Source organism: Xenopus laevis, chromosome 4L (assembly GCF_017654675.1).
Source record: "Xenopus laevis strain J_2021 chromosome 4L, Xenopus_laevis_v10.1, whole genome shotgun sequence".
Lineage (NCBI taxonomy): Eukaryota > Metazoa > Chordata > Amphibia > Anura > Pipidae > Xenopus > Xenopus laevis.
The window spans coordinates 135,937,163-135,953,585 of NC_054377.1; the positions used below are offsets into that span (position 1 = coordinate 135,937,163).

At 39.9% G+C, this 16,423-nt stretch overlaps 1 protein-coding gene across 3 annotated transcripts in view; it reads right to left on the reverse strand.

Annotated features, from left to right (window-relative positions):
- Nucleotides 1-16,423, reverse strand: part of LOC108714669 (collagen alpha-1(VII) chain) — a 145,565-nt gene that overhangs the window by 82,131 nt on the left and 47,011 nt on the right. For all 3 annotated transcript variants that reach the window (XM_018259085.2, XM_018259086.2, XM_018259084.2), the window contains exons 23-35: nt 16,162-16,284; nt 15,280-15,426; nt 12,448-12,576; nt 11,294-11,440; nt 10,973-11,109; nt 10,127-10,253; nt 8,692-8,835; nt 5,595-5,761; nt 3,769-3,795; nt 3,220-3,246; nt 1,963-2,007; nt 1,664-1,756; nt 242-313 (exon numbers count right to left, since the gene is read on the reverse strand). In XM_018259085.2, coding sequence (XP_018114574.1) covers nt 242-313; nt 1,664-1,756; nt 1,963-2,007; nt 3,220-3,246; nt 3,769-3,795; nt 5,595-5,761; nt 8,692-8,835; nt 10,127-10,253; nt 10,973-11,109; nt 11,294-11,440; nt 12,448-12,576; nt 15,280-15,426; nt 16,162-16,284 — 1,385 coding nt within the window. The remainder of the gene's footprint in view (nt 1-241; nt 314-1,663; nt 1,757-1,962; nt 2,008-3,219; nt 3,247-3,768; nt 3,796-5,594; nt 5,762-8,691; nt 8,836-10,126; nt 10,254-10,972; nt 11,110-11,293; nt 11,441-12,447; nt 12,577-15,279; nt 15,427-16,161; nt 16,285-16,423) is intronic.

Here is a 16,423-nt window from a genome sequence, read left to right on the forward strand (position 1 = left end):
GAGGGTGGTTGGGGGCAGCAATGACAGATTCGGGCAGGGATCAAGTCTGGGCCGGTGGGGCCCACTGGGTTTTTTTCCCAGTATGCTACGGTATGCTGTTTGACCATGTGTATACACAGAATAACTATATAGCAGTGGCTGCAGTGCTGGTGATTATGTTATGTCTCATAATGCTCTAATCTCCAAGGGTTCTGCAAAAAATTCCATGCAGCTGAATACAAAAAACTGCTGCCCAACTTACTAGAGAGCCTGGAGTGCCAGGGTTTCCAGGACGGCCCGGACTTCCAGGGATACCATCAGCACCTGGATCTCCCTACAAGGAAAAGAAAATATGCATATTAGAGAACAAAAGTGTATGACATAGTGGAAGTGGGAAAATATGTATTGTATCTTCTTGTGAATTTTAATTGAGCCTAGTAGATTTTAAAGACCTACTTTTGAGGGGATGTATTTTATGTTGGCACAAATTTTAAATAGATTTAAATATTAAATTTAAATATGAAAAGAATATAGAAATGGACCCCTGTAGCTTGTGCTTTAATCCACCCCTGGGAATCAGGATTTAATTGTAATTCATGTTGTATTCATGGCTGTGATTTGAAGAACAAGACAACCACTGTATTTTCCACCAGCCATTGATCAGGCATTCAATACAACACTCTTTGTGAACTGGACCTGTGGTTTTTTTAAGCACCTTCAAAATAATCTCAACATCAATTGAAAAGCGTCCATGCCCTGCCTGATGATGATACTTGAGTACTATTGTCAGAAGCTACCTGGGATCGAACTCTGAACTATACACTCACAAGCTCCTGCATAACTTCATTGAGCCACTGGAGACCTTTGGAATCTTATCCTACTGGTATGATTAAAGACCTTATACCTTATACGTTTGCTCACCTCCTTCTCCTCCTTGCTCTACCAGGTGTTTGTAATTTGCTAATTAAGGGGCTTTATAAGCCTGTTGCAAACAATACCCTGGTGCTTGATCATTGAAGCTCCCAAGCTAGATCCAGCGTACCACTTGTTCATATGACTCCTTGTTCCTTTGACTCCTGTGCCTGATTCCTGCCTTGTTCCCTGTTCCTGTCCTTGTCCTGCCTGGTTCTCCAATCCCTGCTTCCGTTAACTATTGGATCTCCTGGTATTTGACCCAGGCCTGTCTCTTCAACCATTCTCTGCCTTCAACCTGCCCCTTACCTCGGCCAGTTTATCGGACCCTCCAAGTTTGCCGCTAGTCCTGACCTTTTTGCCTATTCTTCGGATCACTTTTGCCTGCAGCTTGCCTCTGACCACTGACCTGGTAAAAGGACTTCTGTTTTTCTTGAAAATAACGACTTGTGTTGCCTGCACTTTACTTTAAATAAATCTTTCCATGCTACAACATGTTTCTTGTGTATCAGCACCTCAAATACCCGCATGTTACACAGCACCTAGGCTCTTACCTGTAAGCCACTCACCTGTGGCCCAGCCTGACAACTATTTAGGAACAGGTGCAAAATGTCTTCCAGTCTTTTAGCATCGCTAATGCGCAATAAATTTTGCTGTGATATTCAATGGGCTCTCCCCAGGAGTAATTAATAGTGCTACATAACATATGTCTTTTCAAGATGTGGAGAAGAATTGGAAAACTACATTCTTGGCATTAGTTTCAGTAACTTACAGTTTCTCCTTTCTGTCCCCTTGAAGCTGTGCCCTCCCCTGGGGGACCACGAGGACCAACAGGACCAGGTGGACCTGGAATGCCACTGCGTCCCTAAAGCAGAAAGATAAGTATATTCAAGTATTGATACTTTCACATGAAGCTGCTTCTCATTTACATGAAAACCCCACAAAAAAAGTTGATAACTGAGATATGTGAATCTCATGCAGGTTTTAAACACAAAGGGCATCTTTAATAAAATTTTGGTCTTCCAGCTTCCTCCATTAATAATGCTGAGTGATGAAGAAAAAGAAACTCACCGGCTCTCCAGCAGGTCCAGTTGACCCCGTACGTCCAGAACTACCCTAAAAAACAGTTACACTTCCATCACTGTTGAGGCAATTCATTTTGGTTTAAGAAGCAGTTCCTTGTAAATGTACTTATATGAGCCGATTTATTAAAAATCAGCAAACATTCATGACATTTTTAAAATGTAAAGCAATTTCTGTTTTTTTTCTTCTTCAAGGAATATGTTTTCCAGGGATTTACTATTACTGACATCAATATCTTCTTGCAAGTTTTTCCCAAAAAGTGTAATTTAGTGCATAAACCTAAAACTTTTCTATTGGAGTTTTTTTTATTAATCCACAAAAAGATTTGAACTGCTGTTTGATCTTTGATTAGTCAGGTACAAGTAGACTGAATTATTCTTTTTTCAATTTCAATGATATTAGATTAAAATAGAGGTTCCCATACTAATGAACCCAAAACCATGGGGTCCAGACTAAACACCAAATGAACCACAGTCTCAAGGACAATATGGTTGAGATTTCAAGTGACTATATATTTGCTGGAAACTCCTAACATAGGATAACTGATAACTACAATATTTTGCACATATTTCTAATGTTGATTTAATATACTTGTAACCATATTATGAAAAGAGGCCTAAATGGCAAATTCACTAAAGTGCGAAGCGCCTAACGCTAGCGCAAATTCTCCAGCGTGACGTCATTTCGTTACTTCGCCGATTTACTAACGGGTGCTGGCGTAAATTCGCTAGCAAAGTGGACCTACTCTAGCATTACTTCGCACCCTTACGCCAGGCGAAGTTGCGCTATGGCGAAGAGACGTAACTACGCTAATTCACTAACTTCCGCATTTAACTAAACATTACCTCTTGCGCCAGACTTGCCTTCGCCACCTCAGACCAGTCGAAGTGCAATAGAGTAGATAAGGATTGCTTCAAAAAAAAACGCTGGCATGTATTTGTTGCTACATATACGTCCATTGTACTTTAACTTGGCGCCGTATGCAAATTAGGCATCGCTAGCGTAACTTCGCTTTCCTTGATGAATTAACGCTAGCGCAACTTCACGACCATTCGCCTCCCTGAGCGCAACTTCGGATTTTAGGAATTACTGGTGCCCTGGCGAAACTTCGTCTGACGAAGTGCGGCGAAGTTTGGTGAAGCCTGCACTAGCGCAACTCCGCAGGTTAGTGAATTTTGCCCCTAAGTGTTTTCCCAAAAAAGGGGTCTTGAACACAAAAAGTCTCAAAAATACAGGATTACTTACCAGTTCTCCTTTCTGTCCCTTTTCACCCTGTAGTATAAAAAATATTAATTATAAAGAGTAAATGAAATGATAAAGTCATTCTGATAACTGCCTTTAACCACCCCTGCATCTCACTACATCTCCTCACTTGTGTCCTGATTGTCCTCCATTCTTCTCAGAGGCATTACCTTTTAACAACACTCACATTCACTTCCATTTCGTTAAAACCCTGTTTCCTAACTTCGTCTTAGGTTATTGGTTACACCACTCATTTAAGGATGGAATTCCAGAGGGAAGGAGCAGAAAGCAAGGGATTTGTTAGAGAAGGCAAGTTACCATTGCAGCACCACTGACGTAAATCACAGGTCCTCCATATATCCTTCTATAATTGTGGATTGGCCTCTTCAAAACTAATATTAGATCTTACCACTTAAGAGCACCAACAAAGCATTTGTTTGATAATTGCACTTATGGAACACACATATTGATCCATTGGTACTTTGCTTTATACCACATTATATTGGGCTGCCAAGATCTATAATAAAAACATTAGACATCCAATGAACTTACCTGTGGACACTGAACTGTACAAGGCTCCTATACACAACAAAAACAAAAAAAAAAGAAATGTCAATGACAAAAGGGCACATTTACTAAGCTCGAGTGAAGGATTCTAATGAAAAAATGTGAAATTTCGGTACAAATTTTTTGGGTACTTCGACCATCGAATAGGCTACTACGACCTTCGACTTCGATACAAATGATTCGATAGTCGAAGTACTGTCTCTTTAAAAAAAACTTTGGCAGTTTAAACCTAAGGTACAATGTTAGCCTATGGGGACCTTCCCCATTACTTTTCTAAGCTTTTTTTGATCGAAGAAAAATCCTTCGATCGATAACTTAAAATTGTTTGAATCGTTCAAATCGAAGGATTTTATCGTTTATCGTTTTTACTTCGATCGATCGATTGTAGGATTTCGCTAAATCCTTCGAATTCGAAGGATTGGACTTCGAGGGTTTATTAACCCTCGATATTCGACCCTTAGTAAATGTGCCCCATAATGTTTAACTGACCACATAAGGTGGTAAGCTTAATATTTTTATTTAGTATTTTATAATGCTGGATACTTAGGCACTCAGTAATTTGCCATAGTTTAGGTGGGACAAGGACAGAGTAGAGTGGTATGTAGGTCTGATATACTACCCACAGTATCACACATTTAAGAAATCTTTGAAATTCAACAGCAATGCAAATACTATTTCAAAATAAGGTCTTATTAATTATCATAACTATAGTTATCACATTCCATGTATGCCATGTATAAATAATCATTACACCCTTTTGTCTATATTTTGCCCACTAAGCAGTGTAATACAAACCATGCACAAGAGGCTTCTCATTTGCTTAATATTAATAGAACATAATGGGGAATGTAATAAAAGTCGCAAAGAGCAAAACAATTTGCACAAATGAGAATTAAAATTCGCATTTCGCAATGTAATACTCTCCTTTAAGCTATTACATTGCGAATTTTCATTGCACATTGCCCACTTTTAAGACGTGCTTGAAGGTGTCGTAATCTTTTGGAAGAAATGTAACAACTTTTTCAGTAAGAAGTTTTATTACATTCACTGCGCACTTGGGCAAACTATAAAATTCGCAAACCTTATTCCACTTTCAGAAGGGTCGCTAAACAGTTTCTGAGTTTGCAAAAGCTATATTAAATTTGTGCAAAGGAAAATTTGTTCACATAGAGGCAGTGTCGGACTGGGACACCAGGGGCCCACAAAAACCTTTACACCAGGGGCCCACTCAAAGTATTATTTTTTTCCTATACTTACTCAACCTCTATTCTCCTATTCTCTTTTCTTTACATATTATAACCTATTATTCCATCTATTTAGCCTCTTTATTCTCATAGAAATAGGGAATGGCAATGAAATAAGCCACATATTTAGAAGCAGGAGGGCCCACTGACACCTTGGCCCACCAGGAGTTTTCCTGGTATCCCGGTAGGCCAGTCTGACACTGCATAGAGGCATAGCTTTTCGCATTGCGAATATTTTTTCCATTACCGTCTTTTATTACATTCCCCCAAAGGAGCCTTGTATTAGTGCAAAGACGTATTTAGAGTATACTGATCAAAAGGTTTTGGCTCTAAATGATCCTTGAGGTCAATAAAACCTTTGCACTAATACAAAGCTCACTGGTGTTTTTTGTGATATGTTACTGGGCTTGGAGGTGCTGATTCTAAACCACTGTCAGAAGGACTGACTTAACTAATTTGTGTGTAGGGGCTGAGACTGGTTACATTGCAATAGATTACTAAGCTGTACATTACCCACTGTATTTATATACCATAAATGTATAGGCAATACAGAAGCACAGTCCTTACTTCCACTGGGGTTATAATGCAAATTGCTCCTGTAAGGCTGTCCACAAGGCTATTAAGATTGCCAGAATCCCTAGTGAAAAAAACATTCCGAGGGCTTTGTCTGGAGACTATTCGCCGTAACTGCTCCTGATCTGCGCCGTCCATCCCAACTGCCAGAACTTTAAACCCTGCAAAAATGGACAAATCTGATATAATTTCTATTCAGAAATAAAGCCTTAAGTGGACAGTTGTTAAAAAGAGCCTTAAAGGAGCAGTTCAGTGTGAAAATAAAAACTGGGTAAATAGATAGGCTGTGCAAAATAAAAAATGTTTCTAATATAGTTAGTTAACCAAAAATTTAATATATAAAGGCTGGAGTGAACAGATGTCTAATAAAACAGCCAGAATCCAACTTCCTGCTTTTCAGCTCTATAACTCTGAGTTAAGGTGGCCATACACGGACCGATAAAAGCTGCAGACAGACCGTGTCGGCAGCTTATTGGCCTGTGTATGGGGCCCCCCGACGGGCTTCACCGATCGAGATCTGGCCGAAAGTAGGCCAGATCTCGATCGGATGGGACAAAAAATCCCGTCGGATCGCAGCCGCATCTATTCGTTGATGCGGTCCCGCAATTTGACCGCCCATTGGTATTCGTTAGGATACCAATGGGCCCACGATCTGATCAGCCCGATATTGCCCACCTCAAAGTGGGCATATCGGGGAGAGATCCGCTCGTTTGACAACATCGCCAAACGAGTGGATCTCTCAGTGTATGGGCACCTTAAGTCAGCGACTTGAAGGGGGGCCACATGGTACATTTCTGTTTAGTGAGTTTGTAATTGATCCTCAGCATTCAGCTCAGATTCAAAAGCAACAGATATGACACATGTGGCCCCCCCTCAAGTCTCTGATTGGTTACTGCCTGGTAACCAGGGTAACCAGTCAGTGTAAACCAAGAGAGCTGAAAAGCAGGAAGTAGTGTCTGACTGACTTGTTATACATCAAATCACTCCAGCCTTTATACATTACATTTTTGGCTAACTAACTATATTAGAAACATTTTTTATTTTGCACAGCCTATCTATTTACCCAGTTTTTATTTTTACACTGAACAATTCCTTTAAGATGTTCCATGTACAAGAGACTGGATATGATTAACATCCGTTTCCATATTTTCCATATGATTCCTTTCAGACACTACTTATTCCTTCAGTTTAATGATGATAATATCTGTGGATGTAACAGTTTACAGTTGGGTCTACAGGTGGCTAGTGATTGGCGAATCCTTGGTGTTTGCGACGGTGAAAAATTAGCGAAATGCATTGAAGTCAATGAGCATCAAAATAATTTTGACACTCGTCAATTTTGACTCGAGCGACAGTTTTTATACGCACGAATATTTGGTCCAAATGCATTAAAGTCAATGGGTGTCCGAATAATTTTGACGTGGCGGATTTTCCACAGTTTTTGCAGTTTTGCAAATTAATTTGCCGCAAATTTGTGTCTGCCGAATTTATTTGCCCATCACTACAGGTAGCAGCAAATGTAAATGTTATTTACAAGGTAATAAAAACAGTTGCAGACACATCATCCTTCTGGGAACTAAATTTGACAGACTTTTGCCACAACCATTTTCATCCCAACTAGACACTTGCCTGCTCTGTGTTGAAGTATAGATAGGATTGAAAGGGTCAACACCCCTGCATTTGGGACTCTTACACCTTAAATTATCTCTATGGCGAAAGAGTGATGAGCAAAATTTTTCACCAGGTTTCACCATGAAAAAATTTGCATAGATTCAAATGTATTGCACAAAATAAAGTCACCACAGAAAAAAAGTTGCTTGATCACGGCAAAAAAAACCCTACCCATGACTTTAATGTTTTTTGCAAATTTTCTCTGTTTTGCAAATTCTCGGTGAAGAGAAACGGGCCAGATTCGCTCATGAAGAACAAGGTATTTACCTGGGACAGGGTTGCAATCCAGTTTTGCAGAATTATAAACACTGTGCTAGAAAGTAGGGATGCACCGAATCCAGGATTCGGTTCAGGATTCGGCCTTTTTCAGCAGGATTCGGATTTGGCCGAAGCCTTCTGTCCGACCGAACTGAATCCAAATCCTAATTTGCATATGTAAATTAGGGGCGGAGAGGGAAATCGCGTGACTTTTTGTCACAAAACAAGGAAGTAAAAAATGTTTTTCCCTTCCCACCCCAATTTGCATATGCAAATTAGGATTTGGATTCGGTTCGGTATTTGACCGAATCCTTCGTGAAGGATTCAGGGGTGCGGCCGAATCCAAAATAGTGGATTAGAAATTACTGCCTATTCATCATATTGTGAGAGATAACATAAGACAGAAGATTTTAGGAGAATCAAAATGTTATTAGTAACTCTTGGTAATGCCGGATCATTAAGCATGTGATGCCTTTATTGAACAAAGGGAAAACTCTACAACAAGACTGTTAATTCAAGGAAAAAGCAAAAAATATGGGGTCGTGTAGGTCTACTACTGTATTACAAGCCAAAATGGTGGTGGTGCTGCTAAAACCAAATAACTATTTAGGGCTCATTTACCAATGTTACAGACACAAGTGCTGGAGTGCTAAGAAGTACAAAATTGCACTCTTTAGGACCCATACACAGAGTACTTGAGTTGGCAGGCTCTAGATGTGCTCCAAACCTGGTGTTGGGTTAAATGTATGACCCAATGTGCAGAGCTCACTTCTAATGGGTGCAAGGGAGTAATGATGCCCAACTTTTAGCTGCCTGCTCCCAACATGACCTGGTATACCGTTCTTACTATATATAAGTGGCAGCTGTCAGAAGGAGGAATCTGGAGCTGATATCGTAGGTACAATGGGGTCGAGGATAACATTTGGCATGCCACCCACTGGAAGAACTAGGCTCACAGGTAGGTGTTACGTACAGGATTCTCTATCACCTTGCATAATCAACAATCCCAAGCTAATACATTTTTAATGGAGTGCATCCTTCCCCCATCCACTCAGTATACAACAGTGTGGAGCACAGGCAACAGTGTATACAGAGTGAGGGTACAATTCTTTGCACTCTTTGCCATAAAGCACAAGCACCAAATATGAATAGGACCATTTACCTGCATCTTTAATGACTCTTGCTGGTTCTGACACATCATCTCCCGAGGGTCCATCCGCCAACACAACCAATATTCCAGGGACATTATTTCGTCTTCCATAGCTTGTTGTAAACATGTAGTTCTTTGCAAAGTTTATGGCAGCACCTGGTAAAAGTCAGCAATAATATCCATCAAGAATATTACAGCGTTAAATACCATTATATATGCGGGTATGGGACCTGCTATCCAGAATGCTCGGGACCTGGGGGTTTCCAGACAAGGGGTCTTTCTGTAATAGATCTCCATACCTTTAGTCTACTAAGAAACATCTAATTAACCCAATAGGATTGCATACCTCCCAACATTTTCTAAATAGAAAGAGAGACAAAAATGTTTTTGACCTCACCCATTTTGTGGTCAAACCCCCTAATGTTCATTTTACAAACTTTGGCAAATTATGGAAGTTTCAACACATTTCTGTGGTTTTTATGTGTTATTATAATTTTGCTAATGAAGGTGAATTGCGCCTTAAGCTGCAAGTCACAGTTTGCTCAAGAGACCTACTTATCTTAAATAGTTACAATTGTTTCTTTGTTTATCTTAAATTGAAACAAATGTATCTAAGTGCACCTGCCATGTCTTCCAAAAACCTATTAAGTTTTAGAAACTCTTTTTCTGGTTGTTCAGTGCAGGAGATCAAAGAGAAAGTCGGGACATTTCAGTAACAATCTGGGACTGTGAGTTGAGCTGTCAAAATAGTGACTGTCCCCCGAAAAATGGGACAGTTGGGAGGTATGGGATGGTTTTACCTCTAATAAGGATTAATTATATCTCATTTGGGATCAGATACAAGTACTGTTTTATTATGGTTTTGAAATGTTTTATTAAACAGTCTACCGGAGATAGCCTTCTGAAACTTTCTGGGTATCAGTTTTTCAGATAAATTAATTAAGTAAAAAATAATCTGAATAATCGTTTTGTGAGTTGTTACCTTAAAATATTGAGCAGGGCATATTATAGAGCTAAATCAGTGCAAAAGAACGTAATATTGATCCTAACCATTATCTTTTTTCCCCATGCATTGGGCCCAATTTGTAGCACGGCACCTTGAAGTGGTGATGGTTGCACTGACATGTGGGGCAGGCAAGGAGGGTCATCATTGCTTTGTGTACAGTATAAATAGCCCCACGGGGAGCACTTAAGCCCCATACATATCACCTCTGTAGACAACAGCAGTTATTTTATAGTTTGCTCGCTCTGCTGCTGTTTGGTGATTTGTTTTTATTGGCCAACAGGTCCTGCTGTTTTTTCTTTAGCTGGAATCAATATTCTTGCTTTTATATTTCAAAACAAAATCTGTTAATAAAGCAGACTGATCTAATTCTCATTTTGGCTTCAGAGCTTTCAACTAAATGGACAGTTCATAACTTTGCTCACAATAAAGTAAAAAACATACCTATTGAGGTTCCACTTGGCTCTTCAAAAGGAATAGCCCGAATTTGTTGTAGGACTGTGCTTAGATCACTAGAACGATTCAAAAGGATCCAAGGTCTTGCCCTAAAGCTGTAAGAACTGAGACCAACCTAATGGAAAAAAAAATGCAAATTAGAGTAACTTTCCTAAATAAATCAAGGATTAGGAATTGCAGCTATTAGGACTAGTTCCTTCTTGAACCTTGAAATTACTATGTTGAGGATAAATTAAATTTGCTTAAAAAATAAACTGTTTTACTTATTACTGGAAGATTTTATGAGCAGGTATAGGATCCGTTATCCAGAAAGTTCAGAATTATGGGAAAGCCATCTCCCATAGACTCCATTTTAAGAAAATAATTAAAAATTTTTAAAGTGATTTCCGTCTCTGTAAAAACAAAACAGTACCGTGTACTTGTTTTAGACTAAGCTGTATGAATCCATATTGGTGGCAAAATAATCGTACTGGGTTTATTTAATAATTATTTGATTTTTAGCAGACTTGAGGTTCATTGGTGAATTACGGAAAGATCTGTTATCCAGAAAACCCCAGGTCCTGAGCATTCTGGATACCATACCTGTACTACATATATGGGGCACAGTGGGTGATTAGCATTAGGCTTAGTTGGGCAGTCTCCAGTGAAGCTGGGATGGGCTGGGTCTTGACTCGGGTGGAGCTGGGGCATTACTGGGATGAAGGTGGGGAGGAGCATGGGTTGGGGTCTTGTCAGGGGAGGAGTACAAGTTTGTCACTTTTAAAAAAAGAAACCCAATAGATAGGAAAAAAGGTTTTTATCTCAAGAGTCCTAAATCCTGAAATATGCAGTTACCTGGGTGGCATCAGGCCCCAGCTGTCCAATAGAAGACATCACCTTGGAAAGGAAATTTTTCACACCCTCCTCATTGTATGCATTATCCTGGGTTGCATGGACCAAGAAGACGACATCTGTCCGGCCAGTTCCACATGCTAAACAAGCAGCAGGTTGCACAGTTATTATTAGGCATTGTTACTGCACGTAGAACTTTCATACAGTTGGAACTAACTGCACATGTAAGAATGAACCAGAGGTCATATCATAAACCTTTTGTTGGATCAAAACATTGCTGGTTTAACAGATTATAAAATTGTAAGGTTGATGAAATTCTATTACCAGTGTTAGCAAAGACTGAAACAGCTTCACTTTCCCGATTGCCAAACAAAGCTACTGCACGAAATTCATATCTCCCACCAACTTGTAAATTGTCGACATCAATATATCTCTCCTCGCTTGATACCAGACGACTTGTTTCTGGACCCCCTATAGGCAGAAAATAAGGCAAGAGTTGCATAAATGCTTTGTCTTTGGTGTAGAACATGTCTCAGAGGGAATTTAGGGGATTATGAACCACCTACTGCACATTACAATTGACAAAGATATTTTGTAAGGACCGATGATGAGACCCCAGGCCAATTGCTTTTGCACAGCTCATGAAACTCCAATGGGGTGTAGTTAGTTACCCACAAATACAATGATTTTTCCCCACAATTTCAGGGTAATTGTGGCTGTGAACTGATGTGCACCTACCACAATTAATAATGTATTAAAGCACATGCAATCACTGTGAATCAGATGCAATAGTGGCAAAAATTGTCAGGGTCAGGATTGCTCCATTTTGGCAAACCCTGCTTATCATTTACAGCTGAACTGAACTGACCACCAGCGGCAGCTCGTAGACTAACCCCACTCAAGGAGAACCTGATGCTTTGCCTATTATAGGTGTAATTAATGGTAAGCTGAAGGGTCTACTGCCTGATTCCAGCTTTTTTCTATTTTTTTTGTACAGTTCCGGATCATTAACTTGTCATTTCCCAAACTTGTTGTTTCCTGTGTTTGTATATTTTGTAGCTTTAGCTTCTGGTACTTGAACCTTGGCCTGAATAACCTCTTTTACTTTTACCTGAAATTAACCTGTACACCAAATACTATTCTATACTGTCTATTCTACACTTCTGTCCCTTGATGGCACTTCTCTTTTCTAGGTTTGTGCTCTTATCTCTCACTTGCCAGTTCTCTATGCCCTAGTCCAGTCTTCTTTGTTCTAAACCCTCTTTAGGGTTTGGCACCCTTGTCTATTTTTTGGTGTAGCTGAACCCCACACTATTATACCCAGTAGCAACCTAGTACAGCAAAACTCATCCGGAGAGTGCAGGGAATGGTTATAGAAAGCAAAGCACAGGAGTCCAACTACTGGGTTTGGAAGTGTCATGTGAAAAAGCAAACAAAAAATGACATGATGTGTTGTGGAGTAAATTAATTGCTTTTACCATCAGATCTTCTCCAGTAGATCCGGTACCCGGTGCTCCCAGGAACAGTGGTCCAACTCAGTCTTATGCGCTGCTGTGATACATCGGTCACACGGAGGTCTCTTACTGGGGTTACAGAGGGAACTTCCACTGGGCAAAAGTGGGGGAAGACAGAAAAAGTCAGGGAATAACTACTTGAATAGGGATGTAGCGAACGTCGGAAAAAAAGTTCGCGAACATATTCGCGAACTTGCGCAAAAATGCGAGCGGTTCGCGAACGGTTCGCGAACCCCATAGACTTCAATGGGAAGGCGAACTTTAACATCTAGAAAAGACATTTCTGGCCAGAAAAATGATTTTAAAGTTGTTTAAAGGGTGCAACGACCTGGACAGTGGCATGCCAGAGGGGGATCAAGGGCAAAAATGTATCTGAAAAATCTGCCTGTGTGTGCTTGGAAGAGATAGTGTAGGGGGAGAGCTGTTAGTGATTTCAGGGACAGATGATAGTAAGTTTGCTGGCTAGTAATCTGCTTGATACTGCTCTGTATTGGAGGGACAGAAGTCTGCAGGGATTTGAGGGACATTTTAGCTTAGGTAGCTTTGCTGGCTAGTAATCTACTGTTCTCTTTAAACAACTGCCATACGTTGACCTTGTAGGCATTGTTTGCCCAGTTTTTTTGGACGCAGCCACTGAAGCACAGTTGCCAGAAAAAATATGCCATATAAATGCTGAAAATAGTCATTTTTCGCCATACGTTGACCTTGTAGACATTGTTTGCCCAGTTTTTTTGGACGCAGCCACTGAAGCACAGTTGCCAGAAAAAATATGCCATATAAATGCTGAAAATAGTAATTTTTCGCCATACGTTGACCTTGTAGACATTGTTTGCCCAGTTTTTTTGGTTGCAGCCACTGAAGCACAGTTGCCAGAAAAAATATGCCACATAAATGCTGAAAATAGTCATTTTTTGCCAAAAAAAGTGACTCCGGTGTTTTTTCTGGAGACGGTAATATTATGGATATTTAGACAGAATGGGAACAAGGTCACACAGCTCGATGGCGGGTTGAAGAAAACAGTGTGCAAATAATGCCTACAAGGCCAACGTATACACTACTACAGCGGTGGATACGGATTACGTCAAATATATTATGGCTGCTTGAAAAAAGTGACTCCGGTGTTTTTTCTGGAGACGGTAATATTATGGATATTTAGACAGAATGTGAACAAGGTCACACAGCTCGATGGCGGGTTGAAGAAAACAGTGTGCAAATAATGCCTACAAGGCCAACGTATACACTACTACAGCGGTGGATACGGATTACGTAAAATATATGAATGCTGCTTGAAAAAAGTGACTCCGGTGTTTTTTCTGGAGACGGTAATATTATGGATATTTAGACAGAATGGGAACAAGGTCACACAGCTCGATGGCGGGTTGAAGAAAACAGTGTGCAAATTATGCCTACAAGGCCAACGTATACACTACTACAGCGGTGGATACGGATTACGTAAAATATATTATGGCTGCTTGAAAAAAGTGACTCCGGTGTTTTTTCTGGAGACGGTAATATTATGGATATTTAGACAGAATGTGAACAAGGTCACACAGCTCGATGGCGGGTTGAAGAAAACAGTGTGCAAATAATGCCTACAAGGCCAACGTATACACTACTACAGCGGTGGATACGGATTACGTAAAATATATTATGGCTGCTTGAAAAAAGTGACTCCGGTGTTTTTTCTGGAGACGGTAATATTATGGATATTTAGACAGAATGTGAACAAGGTCACACAGCTCGATGGCGGGTTGAAGAAAACAGTGTGCAAATAATGCCTACAGGGCAAATAATGCCTAAAAGGTCAACTTATACACTACTACAGCGGTAGTAAAATAAAAAAAAGTAAAATAAAAAAAAAATGAATATTAAAAAAAAAAAATTAAAGTTGGTGCTGCTGAACTACTAGGAGCAGCAGATTAGCACACCAGTCCCACTCCCCAACACTGCTAGACTAATAGCACTGGGCTCTTATAGTAGTAGTAGTAGTAGTAGTAGTAAAACAACAAAAAAATAAATAAAAGCAGTCCTTACAAGGACTACTGTTATTGCAGCAGTCAGCAGATGAGATCAGAAGCAGGACAGCTGCCCACTGCAGCTACATACAGAGCACTGCAGTAGAAGGTAGATTACTAGCCAGCAAAGCTACCTAAGCTTAAATGTCCCTCAAACCCCTGCAGACTTCTGTCCCTCCAATAACAGAGCAGTATCAAAACGATTACTAGCCAGCAAACTTTCAACTGTCCCTGAAATCACTAACAGGCAGCAGCTCTCTCCCTACACTATCTCTTCAGCACACACAGGCAGAGTGAAAAAACGCTGCAGGGCTTCGGTTTTTATAGGGAAGGGGAGTGGTCCAGGGGAGAGCTTCCTGATTGGCTGCCATGTACCTGCTGGTCTGGGGTGAGAGGGCAAAAAAAAGCGCCAACAATGGCGAACCCAAAATGGCGAACGTCGCGCGACGTTCGCGAACTTCCGGCGAGCGCGAACACCCGATGTTCGCGCGAACAAGTTCGCCGGCGAACAGTTCGCGACATCTCTATACTTGAATACTAAATCATGCATGGATCGCTTTATTATAGTTTAAAACCCAATCAGGTCACATAAAGAGTAATATCTTTATCATCAATACAGGAGGATTTGGGGTATAAAAATAAACATATGATAAAAGGAATTAACAAGAAATTCCAGGAGAAAGTCAAACAAGGAGAACCAAAAAAAACTATACACATTGTTGCACTTTTGTGTTGTGATAACAGAGGATGTTGGGTGAATATGGTATAATCGAGGACTTACGTGTTTTGGCACTGGCAGTGACAGGTTGTCCTTGTCGAGTGCCTATAAGTGCTGTAACTTTCACTGTGTACTTCACTCCTGGTCTCACATTTATCAGTTCAAATGTATTGATGTTACCAGGCACTTCCCTAGATTGCTCTGGGCCACCTACAAAAAAAGAAGAAGCTATGAATGTTTAGCTATTTAATGGATTCTTCTTTTGAACAAACAGTTTATTGTCTCATAAGATTTGATCTCATATTTTATTAAAGAAAACCACTCCCAAACTCCTATGCCCGATTTTAGCTTATTAATTGTTTTAAAAAACCCCCAGATTTAATCGGATTGCGGAAAAACTTGATAAAATCAAGCGAAAACCCGAATCACTTAAATTTTTCAGACTTGGGGCTTTCTGGATAACGGATCTTTCTATAATTTGGATATTCATGCCTTAAGTCTACTAGAAAATTATGTAAACATTAAATAAGCCCAATAGGGTGGTTTTGGTTTCAATATGGATGAATTATATCTTAGTATGGATCAAGTACAAGCTACTGTTTTATTATTACAGTGAAAAGGGAAATCTTTTTAAAAAATTTGGATTATTTGGAAAACATTTAATGTATGGAGACGGCCTTTCTGTCTGAGCTTTTTGGATAATGGGTTTCCATATAACAAATCCCATACCTGTACTTTTTCTGTACAGAAAGCTAAAAAATGGCAGATTCTTCCGTTAATACTGCGACAGGCGATTGGTTGGGATTATCTTTGATTATAACTTCAATAATATTTTAGTATTTCCCAGTACTACCAGAACTATTATACCAATCTTAAAAATGAATATTCTTCCTCTGAATACCCCTCATTTCAATATTTAGTGTAACTACAGCTTTGCAGTTGTACCATCTACGGGGATCCAGGAAACCTTGTAGGATGTAGCTCCTTGTACTCCCACCCAGGTCACACGTACAATGTTGTTCCTTTCAAGAACTTGTAGACTGGTTACACTTCCAACCTGCTCCAGCGCTGCAACAGAGCAGATGAACGGTAAAGAACATTAACATAGAACTTTTACATAGGGATGATAGGTTAATATACAATATTTATGAATTCAAGTATAGACTGTTTATAAGTAGGTTAATATTTGCTTTATTTCTACTAAATA